General features: G+C 34.8%; 1 protein-coding gene across 1 annotated transcript in view; it reads right to left on the bottom strand.

The window, feature by feature from the left end:
- The window catches only part of usp34 (ubiquitin specific peptidase 34), a 102979-nt gene that overhangs the window by 20432 nt on the left and 65296 nt on the right, over positions 1-17251 (bottom strand). Inside the window, exons 40-60 of the mRNA XM_056456449.1 lie at positions 16641-16707; positions 14012-14175; positions 13568-13633; positions 13160-13306; positions 11099-11155; positions 10543-10620; positions 8520-8614; positions 8275-8447; positions 7745-7895; positions 6287-6365; positions 6134-6187; positions 5716-5811; positions 5396-5460; positions 5151-5226; positions 3705-3752; positions 3535-3600; positions 3308-3388; positions 1772-1857; positions 1513-1681; positions 245-319; positions 2-153 (exon numbers count right to left, since the gene is read on the bottom strand). Coding sequence (XP_056312424.1) covers positions 2-153; positions 245-319; positions 1513-1681; positions 1772-1857; positions 3308-3388; positions 3535-3600; positions 3705-3752; positions 5151-5226; positions 5396-5460; positions 5716-5811; positions 6134-6187; positions 6287-6365; positions 7745-7895; positions 8275-8447; positions 8520-8614; positions 10543-10620; positions 11099-11155; positions 13160-13306; positions 13568-13633; positions 14012-14175; positions 16641-16707 — 2045 coding nt within the window. The remainder of the gene's footprint in view (position 1; positions 154-244; positions 320-1512; positions 1682-1771; positions 1858-3307; positions 3389-3534; positions 3601-3704; positions 3753-5150; positions 5227-5395; positions 5461-5715; positions 5812-6133; positions 6188-6286; positions 6366-7744; positions 7896-8274; positions 8448-8519; positions 8615-10542; positions 10621-11098; positions 11156-13159; positions 13307-13567; positions 13634-14011; positions 14176-16640; positions 16708-17251) is intronic.

Raw genomic sequence — 17251 nt, 5'->3', positions numbered from 1 at the left:
CCTCTCGGAGCGGGACTGCTCCACCAGCAGCGATATTAGAGCGATCATCTTCTCCAGAGCAGCCGGTCTGTATTTCTCCTCCGCCAGAGACAGAATGTCCTCCTCTTCATCCTCCTCACCCTCCTCCTCCTCAGACAACACCTCTACCTGAGGCTGGTACAAACAGACACAGGATATAATATAGGTTATATTCTATGAAATCAGGGAACATCTGAAGAAGCACTGATGAAGAAGCAACACTCACATTTTCAGGTCCTTTAGTGCCCATGTAGAAATGCACCATAATGGAGATGGCTTGCAGAGACAAGAGAAACTGACTCTGTGTAGACAAACAGAGGAAATCATGAAAAAAATATACTAATAATAATAATACATGCTATAAAATGGTAGAAAGCTATTTAATATGTAAAACAAGCTAAAATATAAAGAATATAAAACATGTAAACTTAGATACTTGTATATGCATATGAATTAAATAAAATAAAATGACATCAAATAAAAGTTAAACAGCTACACATAAAAACAGTTTAAACAAATGAAATAAGTAGCATGTTAAATTCAGCAACAACTGTTAAAAAAACATGTAAAAATCAATAAAAATCAATGCATTACTAAAAACATTTATACAAAAATGCTGTTAATTAAAAAAATTAGTTAATGAGATAAAAATTAGTTAATTAAATGCAAGTCAAATATGTTAAACAAACACCCAAATAAGATGTAAATGATCAGATAAAATGTCAAAAAAGTTAACTGATTAAATAAAAAAAATAAATAAAAATAAAACAAGTTTAGACGCTCGCATTTGCATATGAATTAACAAATAAAAATTAAATAGCATCACATGATCAGTTAAATAAGTTTATAAAGTTACACATAAAAAATATGGTTTAAACAAACGGAATACATAACACATTAAAATGAGTAACAATTATTAAAAAACATGCAAAAATAAATAACAATATAGAGGAAAAAATAATTAAACAGAAATTCAACAAATTATAAAAATAATATAAAAATGTATAATATTTATAAATAAACTGAGCATTAATTAAATGCAAAGCAGATATGTTAAACAAACAAATACGATAAACTTATAAAATAAACATCACTGGAAGAAATAAATCATTAAATAAATAAAACGTCAATTTTAAATAATAAAAATAAGTGCAATAAATATACAGTTGAAGTCAGAATTATCAGTCCCCTTGAATTATTAGCCCCCCTGTTTATTCTTCCCCAATTTCTGTTTAATGGAGAGAAGATGTCTTCAACACATTTCTAAACATTATAGTTTTAATAACTCATCTCTAATAACTGATTTATTTTTGCCATGATGACAGTAAATAATATTTGACTAGATATTTTTCAAGACACTTCTATACAGCTTATAGTGACATTTAAAGGCTTAACTAGGTTAATAAATTACAATAACAAGTTTCCAATTAAACGAATGAATAAATAAATAGGATAATAAATAAATAAGGACGATAAACAAACAGGAAGAGCTACCTCCTCTTCTCCCATTTTGGCGAACTCGTAGAGGAAGGCGAAGTATTCAGTGAGATGTTTGCTGTGTGGTTTAACTCCGTGCTCCATGATGGACAGCAGCGTTTTGACGAATCGCGTCACACAGGAGCGGCTGCCGATGTCCTCCACCGGCCCGTCCATATCATCAGACCTGCACACACACACACAGCACAAATACAACGCTCAACACACTCACACACACACACTTAACAGAATAACTGCTGACAGAAGAAACACACACCCGTCCTCCATGCCTGGCTGCAGGTACAGGTGAGCGTGGACTGGCCTGAGACGCTGGATCACATGAATACACAACCTCTGGAACATCTGAAACAACACCGTATCAGCTTATTTAATCAGTCATTCACTAATAAGAGATGATTTTATTTAATAAATAAATAAATAAATAAATAAATAAATAAAGTTCAAAAAATGTTTAAATGTGCAAAAAGATACTGTTACATAAAGTGTAATAAGCACATAAATATGATCAAATTAAACTGATTTATTTATTCATATTTAATTGTTAATTTAATTTAAAAATATGTAAATAAAAGAAGAAAATAACGAAAAAAAATAAGTACATTAATATATAAAATAGTTGATTTAATTATTGATTCAATTATATACATAAAAATAAAAAATAATAACTTGATTTATTAAAACAATTGCATTTAATAAATAAATAAGTACAATATGTTCAGTAATTATTCAAATATGCAAAAAGATACTGTTACATAACATGTAATAAGCACATTAATATGGTAAAATAAAATATAAATTTCATATTTAAAAATAAATGTAAAAAATTATGCAATTCATTAAACATTTAATTAATAATTTAAATTAAATATTTGTAAATAATTAAAGGATATAAAGAAAAAATAAGTACATTAATAAATAAAATAATTGATTAAATTACTGATTAAATTATCTACAATCATTTAATGTAGTTAAAAGTTGTATTTCATAATTAAATAAATACAATTAAATATGTTCAATAATTATTAAAACATGCAAATATACAGTTACATAAATAAGCACACAAAAAGTCAAACTAAAATGATTTTAAATACAAAAGAAAAAAAAATGTATATTTATATTTAAAAATTTGCAAAAAGTAAATGTAATTAATTCAATATTTATTTATTAATAGGTAAATAATTAACATCTAAAAAGAAAAAAAAACAGTCCATAAATAAACAAAATTTAAAAATTACGTAAAATATGATTAAATATTAATATTAAATATTAATTAATATTAAAATAGTAAAATTTTATTAAATAAGAAAATGGCATTTAAGTAAATTACATTTAATAAATAAATACAATTAAATAAGTTCCACAACTATTAAAAACATGTAAAAATATACCCCTTACATAAACTGTAATGAGCACATTAATATGGTAAAATTAAATTAATTTATAAGTACATAAGAGGTCTTTAAAGAATAAATAAGCAAATCATAAATGCAATTAATTCATTAATTAATTATTAATTTAATTTTAAAATGTGTCAATAAATTACATGAGGAAATAAAGAAAAAATAAGTACATTAATAAGTCTAAAACTAAGTAAAATATGTACATAAAAATAAATCAGTAGATTTTAGGGTAATTCATGAAAAACATTTAAGAAATAAATACATTAAAAACACTAAATATAAAGCTACAAATAAACAATAAGTAAACTATGTAAATGAATAAACATTAAAACACCATCATAATATATGATAAATTAACACATGAAGAAAGTAAATAAGTAAGAAATTCTCACCTGACGTACGATCTGATTTGGACACTTGATGAGAATCTGCATGGGCCACCAGTTATCATCTGCCATCTGATCCAGAAACCACTGAAAGAACACACACACCAAATTAATTACCAACACATTACACTGATGCAACATTAAGGAAATCATCTCCATTTATCTGTCTTAAAAGTGATAGTAGAAACAAAAGACACTAATAAACGGAAAGCTGGCAGTGAGGTGTGTTTTACCTCACATGCAGCTTGACTGTTGTTAAACTGTTTGGTCAGGAGCTCGATCCACTGCAGCATTGTGGGCTAATAAAATAAGATAAACAGATGATCCACTTACAATTACAGAAAAACAACTACTGAAGAAAACAGCTTCAGGCCTGATATGCAGGTTACTACTAAACTCTCACCTTTTCTTTGGAGTGAATAAAGGTCTCCAGAACAAACGATGTGCTGAGCTGTGAGAGAAACAGAGGGGAAAATGACTTCACAGAATGATGATGCTTGATCTGAAAGCAGGTTTGGGGTTAAAAAAACACTGCATTGATGGAGAAAACCAGACTTGGTATTTAAGGTTCAAGCAACCCAGTACTGCTCGTTTCTAGTGACCTTTAAAAATATCTGCATCTGCCGGTTAACTAATTCTAACAGCTAATGTTTTATAAACTTGATGGATTTTAGGTCTAACAAAAAAAAAACAATGCATAAAACACAAAAAGATTAAACAGAAGAGCGCATGAATGACAGTGCTGTAGCCATGGTCACCAGAGAACTGTTGTTCTGTTGTCACGGTCACAAAAGAACTGTTGTTTTGTTGTCATGGTCACAAAATAACAGTTTTTCTGTTGTCATGGTCACAAAAGAGCTGTTGTTCTGTTGTCATGGTCACAAAAGAATCGTTTTGTTATTATGGTCACAAGAGAATCGTTGTTCTGTTGTCATGGTCACATGAGAATCGTTGTTCTGTTGTCATGGTCACAACAGAACTGTTCTGCTGTTGTCATGTACACAAGAGAACTGTTGTTCTGTTGTCATGGTCATGAAAACTGTTGTTCTGTTGTCATGGTCACAAAAGAACTGTTGTTCTGTTGTCATGGTCACAAAAGAATTGTTTTGTTGTCATGGTCACAAGAGAATCGTTGCTCTGTTGTCATGGTCACTACAGAACTGTTCTGCTGTTGTCATGGTCACAAGAGTACAGTTGTTGTGTTGTTGTGGACGATAAAACTGTTGTTCTGTTGTCATTGTAACAAAAGAACTGTTGTTCTGTTGTCGTGGTCACAAGAGAACTGTTGTTCTGTTGTCATGGTCACCAGAGAACGGTTGTTCTGTTGTCATGGTCACACACAAAAAAACTGTTGTTCTGTTGTCATGGACACAAAAGAACTGTTGCGCTGTTGTCTTGGTCACAAGAGGACTGTTGTTCTGTTGTCATGATCATAAAAGAATAATTTTGTTGTCATGGTCACAAGAGAAACATTGTTTTGTTGTCATGGTCACAACAGAACTGTTCCGCTGTTGTCATGGTCACAAGAGAATGATTGTTGTGTTGTCATGGTCGATAAAACTGTTGTTCTGGTCACAAAAGAACTGTTGTTCTGTTGTTATGGTCAAAAGGAAACTGCCACACTGTTGTCAGGGACAATACACTTTATTTTTATTTCTGTATTGATTATTATTATTATCTTTATTTTCAAAAACTGTAACTTTTCAAAAACTAAAATATATTTTTTAAAATAAAAACAAAATTTTTGTTAGCAAAACCTCACGCTGTTAAAGATGAAGTGAGATGCACTAAAAGTTGAGGTGTTTGTCCCTGTGACAGGGGTGCACATCACCTGATCTGACAAGCTCACCTTTGCCGTCATTAACGACACAGATTTAGGATCTGGTAAAGTGCTGGGAATACTGCTGCACAGCTGCCACATGAAGCTGCAGAGAGAACGTCAAAAAGAAATCAATAAGAATTAAGTGTATAAAATCATTACTAAAATAAAATAGAAAAAGAAAAAGTTAAAACAAAAACAATACCTAAGAAAAAGAAAATATATGATTTAGAAATAAAATTTAAAAAAAAAGACATCCTAGCATGTTTTCTCACCCAAAGTATGTGTGTTCGAAGATGTTTTTATCCTGGAGGAACTGCATGTTGTCATGCCAGATCCACTGAGAGAGAGAGAGAGAGAGAGAGAGAGAGAGGGAGAGGGAGACAGAGAGAGGGAGACAGAGAGAGGAAGAGGGAGAGGGAGAGAGAGAGAGACAGAGAGAGAGAGAGAAAGAGAGAGGGAGACAGAGAGAGGGAGACAGAGAGAGGGAGAGGGAGAGAGAGAGAGAGAGAGAGAGTGAGAGAGTTTGTGTTTACTCCAGTGAAATGCTCAGACGTGTGCAGTGATGAATGATGATCTACAGTGAGCTCTGTACCTCCAGAAGATCAGGAGAAATGTCAAAGTTAAAGTCTTTCCCGTTCTCCTCCTCCACTTCCACTCTCTTGTAGAACAGCATGTAGGCACTGTGGGTCTGAAAAACAGACAAATCACACAGTGCATTACTTTAAACAGCAGTTTACAAGAAAACAAACACTGGGGGAGATTAAACATTCAATTAATAATAATTATAACAGTTAATTAATAATATTAACATCTACAATACTACAACTACTGCTAATAAAAATGTTAAACCATTTCAATCATATTTTAAGAGACACATTTAATGATCAATTATAATTACTGCACAAATACATCGCAATAACATAATAATTAAGTATAATTATAACTAATATGCAAAATAATATAGTAACAACAAATCTGTTATTATTATTGTTGTGTATTTTAAAACTCACCTTCTCAAAGGAGAAATCCATGAACTTGTCTGTGACAGAATCATATGTTTTGGTCTGAAACAATTAAAACATCTTGCTTTTATTAATTATACTATTTTATGATAAAGCATATAGGATGTCTGGAACTGTTCAGAGAAATATTGAAGTACACACCGTCATCTCTCCACCAAAACACTCTGAGGCCAGCTGTGCTGAATCAAACGGCTTCACCTCGGCATCGTTAAACAGGTACCTGAAAAAAGAAACGGCATCACATCAAAATGAATGTGAACTATCAATAACAAATACATCTAAAATCAAACAGCAATTTTAAAGTAGGCTCCTGAAATGCGCAGCTCTGTTTGACGTGTGATGTAATTTCATCTGAAACATGAAGAGGGCGGGGCGATATTGAGTAGCTCCTCCCATTGTGCAAATTACAAGAGGGTTTGACCTGCCCTAATTAATGCTTGATCATGTAAATCAATGCTTTAAGGACTTCCAAACAAGATGAATTTGGTGATAGTAGTGAGAAATTAGTTTGCTCTGATCTGTATCTTAAATAAAAATATCAATAAATAAAGCAATCGATAAAATAAATATACAATTGACCATAACGGGTCATACCATTGTGAATGTAAAATCAGGGTAAGCCGACATGGTAAAACAAAAAAATTAGGTTAGTGGACTTAAACCGCCAGATCTGGAGCCCCAATTGAAACATACAAATTTAAAGACTGACACTTAGTGGTCGAACTTGGTATTGCAGTCCAAATTTAAACATTGGAGAGGTTTTTTTTTTCCTTCGAAGATTCCACGAACATGCAGGTTGCCAGATTGCCAGCACAAACAGGATTAAGCCTTACAATGCAAGCTGCTCAACAAATGTTTACGTTTGTAATGTTAGTATTATTTGCTAGTAAGTATTTGTTTCAATTTTTTTTTCTTCGAGGATTCAACGCACATGCAGGTTGCCAGATTGACAGCACAAACAGAATTATGCTTTACAATGTAAGCTGCTCAGTGAATGTTTACATTTATAATATTTGCTAATAATTGTTTGTTTCGAAGATTTTTTTCCGTTCGAAGATTCAATGCACATGCAAGTTGCCGGATTGACAGCACAAACAGGATTAAGCCTCACAATGTAAGCTGCTCAGTGAATGTTTACGTTAGTAATATTTGTATTTTTTGCTTTAAAGGTTATTTTTCCTTCGAAGATTTGAGGCACATGCAGAATGCCGGATTGACACCACAAACAATAACTTTAGGCTGCTACGGTCCTCCAGATGTCGCATTTTCAGCCACACACGCATACATTAAAACAGCCTTCCTGACTGAAATGAAAAACTCTGTTTTCCGACATGGCAACCCGGGTTGATGAAATATAATTGTTTAAACTGGCAGTGGGCTGGTTATAGAGACCAAAACAAAGGCAGACATTCTGACACTAAATGCACATTTTCAAAGGAGAATAACTGACTTAAACATTTCTTTACAGTTAAAGTAGTATGTTCACGTTACATGTTTTTTAAATATCTGCAAACATAGTATTTTGATACTATTAGAGTATCTTGAGTTGAAGCACTTTTAAATGCAGGATATATCATGGTAGTTGATGTGAACGCTCACCATTTATTGTTGCGGTAGGCATGTGGGTTGATGATGTCCCTGATGAAGCTGTAATAATGACCGCCGTCTGCCGTTCCTGTGTGCACAGTCACACCGATGAGGTCATACTCGTAACTCTCTGCCACTTTAGCATCACTGTCATCACGAAAACCTGTGGATTGCATCAGAATTAGCTTTCTGGAGACGACAAACTCAAGTTAAAGGGATAGTTCACACAAATATTTAATTCACCCACTATTTACTCTACCTCAAATGGTTCCAAACTTTTTATGAGTTTCTTTTTCCAGTTGAACACAAAAGAAGATATTTTGAAGAATGCTGAAAAGCTGTAACCATTGACTTGCATAGTCGGAAAAGCAAATACTATGGAAGCTCTCTTCAAAATATCTTCTTTTGTGCTCAACAGAAGAGCGAAGTTTGTAAAGGTTTAAAACAAGTGAATGGTGAGCAAATGATGGCAAAATCTACATTTTTGGGTGAACTATCCTCTTAAAAACATTTTATTTTAGGAAAACAACCAATCATCACACCTTCCTTCCGGTCTCCTTTGGCCATGAGGAAGTCCTCAGTGTAGGGCGTCATGTCGAGTCGCAGCGGGAAGGAAAAGTGTGTGTTCACCTTCTCCTTCATCATGGTCACCATGTTGAATGTGTAGCGCATGGTGTTGAAGCTCAGGATCCTCGGAAGCTTCTTGAAACAAGCCCTGAGACGTGAAGAGATGTTCAGTACATATTCAGACTTAAGTTTTCAGGAAAGAAAAAAAGAAGAGCCGTACCGTTTCTCAGCGCGAACTTTCTTTCCACACTGAGAGCAAGTGTACATGTTATCACCCTCCAGAGTGTCTTTAATAGTCACCTCGTCCAAAGACTCCTAAAACACACACACACACACACGATAAAACACAATGAGAAATACAAGAGAAACACAATGGGCTCTATTTTAATGATCTAAACCAGGGATGGGCAAACTCAGTCCCAGAGGGCCGGTGTCCTACAGGGTTTAGGTTCAACCCTTATCAAACACACCTGGCTATAGCTTTCTAGTCATTGTGAAGACACTAGCTGCATCCCAAATCGCATACTTATGCACTATTCTACGCCATTTTGAAGTATAAAAAGTGTAAGTAGTGCGTTCACAAAAAAAATAAGTGCACTTTAATTACCCGGATGATGCACTCATTCAGCCGGTAAAATGAAGTGTGTAATGATGGACACTTCACGCACTCAACGACCGCAGGTTTGCTCACGTAGCGGAAGGGGGGGAGCTATCGGGCGTACATGTTGGATAACTTTATTTATTTTGGATTGTAAAAGCAAAATTCTCCTACGAGTGTCATTATGGCGCCTCCCGATGGTGAATGCGGCTATACTCATGACAGGTATTCTTTGGTAGTTTGGTCATTTATTTCACTAATTTGGCAACCGTCAAACGTCATCAGGGGTTGAATTTCCGCTTAGTAAAAAACCATTAGTGTTCCATTTGGGACAACACTACATACATATACTATGCTGTTGAGTGTGTAAGTACATAGTGCATAGTTTATAGTGTGCCATTTGGGACGCAGTTCACAATTAAGATGTTCAGGTGTATTTGATTAGTGTTGAAACAAAAATCTGCAGGACACTGGCCCTCCAGGACTGAGTTTGCCTATCCCTGATCTAAACAAATGGCACTTGATGCCTGTCGGAATCAACTTTTGCTATTTTAAGGATGGGAAAAACTGTCTGTGCACCAAGCGCATAATCTAAAAGGGTTGTGCTTATTCTCTTAATGAGTTATGGGTGCGTTTTAGGTGTAACGTTCATTAAACCAATCAGTTCATTAAACCAATCAGTCTCATTTCCCATTCCCTTTAGGAGTAAAGCTGCGGTCACACTGCACTGCACCATAGACTTCCATTCCATGCAAGCTTGTGCAACAAGTTTTCGCAGTTTGCTGTGTTGGAAAGTTCAAACTTGGTAAACTTTGACCTGCAAAATCGCATCACTTGACTGTGTGAGACCAATCGAGGATCAAAACATGACCTCTCTAGACAGAAGTTAAAAATATGGACCAATCGCTCGCTTTTTTAAATGTCTAAATATCATGTTTAAATTCAGCCCCTTTTCGCAGCGCCGCACTGCAGAATTTCGCATGCTCAAACTGTAGTGTGAGCGCAGTTCGAGTTGTGGTCGCGCCACGGCAGATTGGCAAGTGTAAAACCTGAACGCTTCACTAGTGAGGATACAGATCTGATCGTGCACAAAGTTCAAAACACTCTACAGAACGAGCCGGATTCACCAAATACCCCTGAAGTGGAAGAGAGCATTTTTTTATTTTTTAGCATACATTACCAATCTATTTCTATTTTAACCCTTTAAATCATTTTCCAAAAGATATTTCTGTGCTTATGTGCATCCAAGTGTGTACAATAAGCAACATGTACAAGCTTTTGGAGACATCTAACACAAATACACTCTTTAAATAAAAAATAAAATGTAAAAACTATGCCATTGACTATATAGCAGCTTTTAGTTGGGCAACGATGAGGTCTATTTCAGTTCTCTCAAAATAGCAACGCACTAACAATACAGCATTTATTTACAAAACAAACAAACAATCAAATAAATGAATGATACTCAAATAATAACAATAATATTAACAAGAACACGATCACATTTAAGCAGTATATTAGTTAACCTAACTATTAATTCTTTGTAGGACAAGCATTACACATTGAGTAATAAAAGTAGGTATTTTATATATAAATAAATGTGTACTAATCTGAATAGCAGCATCCATAAATGATAAACACTCACATAGATGTTCTTCATATCGGCTACCTGACACCTCACAGTGTAAAACTCCTCTGCCGTCTGGCTCACATGATCACAGTCCTGCACAAAACATCAGGAGATACATTTTCCAAATCATGTTTAAAAGACCAACGATACTTTTTTTTCACTTATTTCTTTTAATTTGAAGAAACAAATATGTAAAACCTGCTAAGGTCAATATATATATATACTGTATATATATATATATATTTTTTTTTTTGTATTTTTTTTTTTTTGCTACAAAACAAACCACTTTAGCCCAATGACATGCCTAGTTAACCTAATTAACCCAGTGAAGCCTTTTAAATGTCACTTTAAGCTGAATTCTAGTATCTTAAAAAATAACTAGGAAAATATTACGTACTGTCACCATGGCAAACACAAACGATATAGTTATTAGAAATTAATTGCTAAAACTATTGTTTAAAAATGCGTTTAATAAAATGAAGAAACAAAATTAAATAAATTACAGGTGGGCTCATAACTTTTTCTTCAGCTATACATTTAAGATGTGCACATTACAACAGCTCAATCTTACCAGTGAAACCACATTGTTGGTGATGACGCCTCCAAACAGTGTTTTGACTGTGTTTTTCTGAAATACAAGCACACAAACACCTTTTAAAGGGCACATAGTTTACCTCTTTTTTATGATTTAATATTAATATTATGGTTCTTCTGAGTGTGCCAGTTTAGGTTCAGTTCAAAACACAATTCAGATTTTTTTATTATAATGTGTTAAAAAGTGTCATGTTGGGGGCGTGTCCACAGTTCGCTGATTTAGGGGTGTGTTGCTTCACATGTAAATTAGTTTTGGCTTCCCACCAACGTAACAAAGGGGCGGGGCCATGAGCTCACCCTCTCTGCGTTTGCAACAGAGTCTGACAGGCAGACTGAGAGAAGGAGCTTGAGTGAGAGGTTCAGCAATCAGTCGAACATGTACGACTCTGACACAGACCAAGCAGAGAGTACAAAATCATTTGTGTCTTTGTACAGTTTTACAGCCAACTGTGTGCTAGTTTCAAGTGCCGAGCTTGTACACAGAAACTAATAACCACGCACACTGAATTAACTTTGACTGAGGCACCGGATGCGCCGCTCGAAGCCGCGAAACGGCACACCAGACACTCTCTGTGGCGCGGCAGAAACATAAAGTGTCCCGAATCGTTGCGCCACACATTTTTAAATTCTAAACATAGGTTTCTATCAGGGTACACAACAGCAATTCAAGTCTGCAGCGGTCTGCCGCATCCAGCCGTCGACTTGAGTGTACCCTGATAGAAACCTATGCTTAGAATTCTAAAACGCATGCTAGTTAAGATCACAGGAGCTTCTGGGATCGCGAGAAATGCAAACGGCTGAAGTATAAGGTAGACTCAAGGAGAAGTACACATGTTTGCAAACCTACCTAAAGATACAACCAATAATTCCGATTAGAGCGATAATGTGGAGAATATTGCTCTTGTGTTGAGCCCAATGAGTCTTGCATCTAAAAATAGAGCTAGCGTGTTCCTTTAGTGATATTGCTTCGACTCACGCTGAAAATGGCGGACGTGAATCAACAAACTGAGGATATGATGACGCGCCTGTCAATCAATATTGGTGGGCGGGGGGACCGCACTCCTACGTAAAGTTGCAGTCGGTTTGAAAACCGCTCCAATTGGTCCACCGTTTTTTATGTTGTTAAATTGAATCACCCCAATATGACAGTCTATACACCATACATGCACATATGTCTGTCTAAACGGCTTGAAAAGTAGATTTTTTACCATAGGTGCCCTTTAAAGTGCCAACTTTATGCTATAAGAATCGCCTGCCATACATTTATCCAAATGATTATATTCCTATGCAATCGAAAATTGCATAAGGCAGCAATAAATAGGCCTGTCACGATAAGGAATTTTTGTTGTGTGATATATTTTCACAGAAATTGTTGTGATACGTGATATTATTGTCATTTTGAGATCATTTTATGCCACTGATTATTTAATGATTCTATAACAGCATAATAATACAAATAGCCATAAACACTTTAATAAACGTATTATTCTTCAGGTTATTTAGATTCTGTAATGTGATGTTAAAAAGGTCAATGTCCTGTTATACATACTATTAAATGTGCTATTAGGTAAATGTCCAATTATAAAAGTTGACACCAGTGAGGCAGAACGTAAATGTCATTGGAAAATTATTTGTGAATTTGTAAATATTTATTGCAATGGCAAAAATTACTGAGGTCATCTCCAAGTATTTCACGATAAGTCAATATATTTCTAATTGTGACAGGCCTAGTGATAAATGGCTTTAATGGAAAGCAAGGAAATGCAGTGCTTTCTTATATTAATTTCAAAATGCTTTCAATCTAAAATAAAACCAAAGCATAGCTCTCTTGTAATCACATCACATTTGAGAGCAAGGGCGCCCCCTTGTGGCTTGGCTCTGTGTAGATGTTACTGACACCTTAAAACTAATGATTACAAATAAGGGAGAAATATGGGAAAATATGTAAATGGGGACAGAATGGAGTATCCCAGGATAAACCTAGAGGGTTGCCAGGTACGCACTACATCGCACACTACACACTCTTCAGAAGCCGTACCAGGTCCTGAGACATCTCCTCTATTTTAGTGATGAGGTCTGTGAAGAACTCGGTCATGTCTTTCTGCTCTCCAGTGTTCAGGGGCTGTTTGTCCATAGTGTACGTCTTACAGAAGGGACGAGGGTTGTACGCCTTCCTCTCGCTCTCCTGTGCACATTCAAACAATACAATTTTCTTATTGCACTTCCTAATACTTTTGTGTTCATTCTGCTTTACAGCTTACATTCTGTTATATTTGCTTCTATCATTCAGAAGATTTGATTACACCATTGTTGATGTTATTTTTAATACATGCTTATGCTCGTCAAGCCCCTTGAGTTGCATTTTATATAGGAAAAAAGTGCTATACAAATAAACGGATTATTAAAACAACACATCAACAGGTGAAGAAATAATAAAGTAATATACCATGAGATATGTGAACATCTTCTGGAGCTCCAGCAATGTGGTCTTATGCTTAATGTCCTCTGAATACTAAAATAAATAAATAAAATACACACAAAGAGCACTGTTAGGCAGAAATACAACATGTCAGATTTGAACGTGTAATAAACAATAGTGCAATAGGCCACACAAATATGTATGAATGTAGAAAAAGACACTTTGCATCACAATAATAAATTATTTCTTGAGATACATGGGAAAGAAATCAGTCATTTTGTATTGAAATAATATTACTGTATTTATTGCTCAAATAAACGCAGCCTCAGTGAGCAAAGAGATTTCTTCCAAATCAAAAATGTCTCTATTATAAATAAACAACTTTAGCCTGTTTGCAATACTAACTAGATATTTTAGAAAACCAGTATTTTTTTAGTACAGATGAGATGGATGTGAGATTTCTAGACTGACTTTAGCAGTGAAGACGGCCTGTCGGGCCTCTGGGATCATGTAGAGCTGCTGGATGGTGGAGGCCAGGTAACATGTGGCGCCCAGATTAGTCAAGCCCACAAAACGACACTCGGCTCTGACATCATCGTGGGGCCAGTAATCCCACTTATATGGAGCGTGAGATGCTAAAACAGAGAGGATAAAAATGGTTCATTTAATTTTTTGAATGAAGATCCTCTTTAATAAATAAAACAATTAAAAACATTGTAAAAGGTTTTGTAAATTGATTTGGTTTAATCACAAGTCACTATCTATTTGGATAATTTTAAATGCACTTTTGCTTATTAATTTAAGGCACTAAGAGTAGAGTTTGCGGATGTTCGCTTTGGGTGTGTGTGGCATGATTTTAGCTGGCGGTGCGCACGGCATTTTTGAGACTCGAGCGAACAGTGCGCACGGCACCGCGTCTGATTTGAGTTGAATATAAACCACTCTGAAGAGATTTCGTGTGAAACAGACTGTACAGACACCTTTATGACCCGTGATTAGAGATAACCAGATGATCAATAATTCTTGGCTAGAAATTACAACAGCAGTGGGAAAGGAGAAGGTTTTTGTTAAAAGGTTTGGAAAAACCAAAGGGATAATGGCCATGGCAAAGTGAAGACCCATGTACACAATTACACAATATGTTTTTCCACCAGTTATGGGTTTAACACTGATGTATTTTGTTTAATTTTGAATTTAAAACAATTTAATAGTTACAAAACTATAATGAAGTCACACAATAATTTTTCTTAATAACTAGGAAGGAATATTTAAACCTATCGGTTTACAATATACTGATGACCTGTTTTTCTAGACTTTATTGGTGATAATGATCTATAATGTTGGACCATCATTGCCTTTTTAGCATAAGTAGAGGACAGAAACTAGCCAGACAGTAATGTGTTAATTGTGGAGCAGGCTAAATCTAAAAAACACCTGTATTTTTTTAGTCAGTGTACTTTTTTGCTTTTATTTTTGCGATAATCAAACATTTGTAGAGCAACCCATGTTCTGTTGTCATTAATATTTTAATAAATTGTAATAGGTATAACTTTGAGATATAAACAAAAGCAAGTGATGACCAATAATTATTCGCTAGAAATAGCAACAGCAGTGGGACAGGAGGAAAGTTTACGTTAAAAAGTTTGGAAAAACCTGAGGGATAAGCTTGTTTATGCCAAAAGAGGCCATGGCAAAAGTGGAGACCCAGGTACACAATTACAGAATATGTTTTTCCACCAGTCATAGATTTTACACTGATGTATATGTTTGTGGAGCGGGCTAAATCTATAAATAAATAAAAAATAAATAAATAAAAAAAAACAGTATTTTTTAGTAAGTGTACTTTTTTTGCTTTTATTCTTGCCATAATAAAAATATATTCGCAGAGCGACTCATGCTCTCTTGTGATTAATATTGCAATAAACTTTAAATGGTAAAACTGTCTGAGATATGAACAAAAGCAAGTGATGCATCAAAGTTTGATTAAAAAGATCTTGAATGGTTATAAAAAAATGCTTATAATCATTAAAATAATGTATAAAAACAATAAAAAATAATCAGTTTTTAAAATATTGAACGATATTATGATATGACGTAGTTCTGGAAACTTCCTTCTCTGTTTATCCGTCTGATTTTACGGTGGGTTTCTTTTGACCGCCCCCTGTCTTTTTAAAGAATATCACAATGGCGAGCGCGGCAAGTATAAACGCCTCATCCTTTTCGCGAGGTGTGCGCGCAGTCAGCAGAGGTGTGCGATGCGGCGCCAGTCGAAAGTATAATTACAGCTTGACTCTCCAGACAAATCTGACTCCCTTTCACGTGCATCAAGGCAGCGCCTGCAGTTAATCTCACAGCGGTTTATCATGACACGTTTATCAATCTTTTTTTCCCCGCAATTGACAGCAAGAACAAACAAAGACAAGTGTTGTCTGATTGACAAGCAGCACCTTATCATGAAAAAGCCAAATGGGATAAATGTATACCCCATTTCAACAGTACAACATACTCTAATAGGTAATTACTCTAATGTGTAATCTACACAACATTAAGTGCAGTGTGTGGGTGAGAGCGGGGCAGTGTTTCAATGTGATCCGGTTATGTTGTGGTTCTGTGACTGCTGGTGTTGGTTGCTGTATGGTTAAAAATTATGACAGTAAAGTAATCAGCTTAATTTTAAATTGAAATTAATTCAAATTAAATTATATAATAATCTAATATTTGGGCATTTTTTGTGTGAATTTCGCCAGGTTTTGGACAGCTTTTGATTGGAAAAAGTCAGCTATATCTGGCAACACTGAAACCGGAGCACGCAGAGGAAACCCACGCCAATACATGGAGAACATGCAAACTCCACAAAGAAATACCAACTGACCCAGCCAGGACTGGAATCAGTGAACTTGCTGTGAGGCAACAGTGCTAACCACCATGTCACCCCACAACTTCATTAACAACTTAACTATTTAAGTATTTTACATATTTAAATAAACTATATATTATAATAAATATATTATATTTAGATATGTACATAAGAGTTGATGCTAAATCAATTAAAATGACACTAATTGACATTAAAACATGAGATATGATTTAGAATGCTCACCCTGCATGTGCTGTGACATGACCCAGTTGTGCAGCAGTCTGTAGTTTTCCACCGAGCCTTTCACCACCTAAAAGACAAAGTCAAAGATCCTTCAGTGTATTTTGTGTGTGTGTTTGTGTGTGTGTTGGAACACTAAGACCACGGATATCCATATCAGGAAAAACAACAGCTATTGAAGTAAATGGTTAAAGTTTTTCCAAAGTCTTTGAAATATCTTCATTTGTGTTCAACTGAACAAAAACAAAACTCAAACTTGTTTGAAACAAGACAAGGGTGAGTAAATGACGAAAGAATTTCTATTTTTAGGTGAACTATCCTTTTAATGCTAGTGTGCTCCAAAACAGGCATTATAAAATATAAAACTGATATAAACATATTAAGTTTGCAGTTGGTCACTTCCGCCTAAACGGATCAATGATTTTCATACTTCAGTCTCTAATCAAATCTTCTGACCAATCAAACGCTCTCTAGTATCTGACATGTCCCGCCCCATTCAAGACACTTTTCATCTGATCTCAATCACACTCACTGGCAGAGCTGTGATAAAAACAATATACTATTGGCTGTTTTTTTGAAAATAGGAGGAGCTACACAGTGTCTTACCCTCTCTT

Source organism: Danio aesculapii, chromosome 1 (genome assembly GCF_903798145.1).
Source record: "Danio aesculapii chromosome 1, fDanAes4.1, whole genome shotgun sequence".
In the NCBI taxonomy this organism is placed as follows: domain Eukaryota; kingdom Metazoa; phylum Chordata; class Actinopteri; order Cypriniformes; family Danionidae; genus Danio; species Danio aesculapii.
The sequence above is the reverse complement of the archived record's forward strand: the minus strand, read 5'-3'. Positions and strand labels throughout refer to the sequence as shown.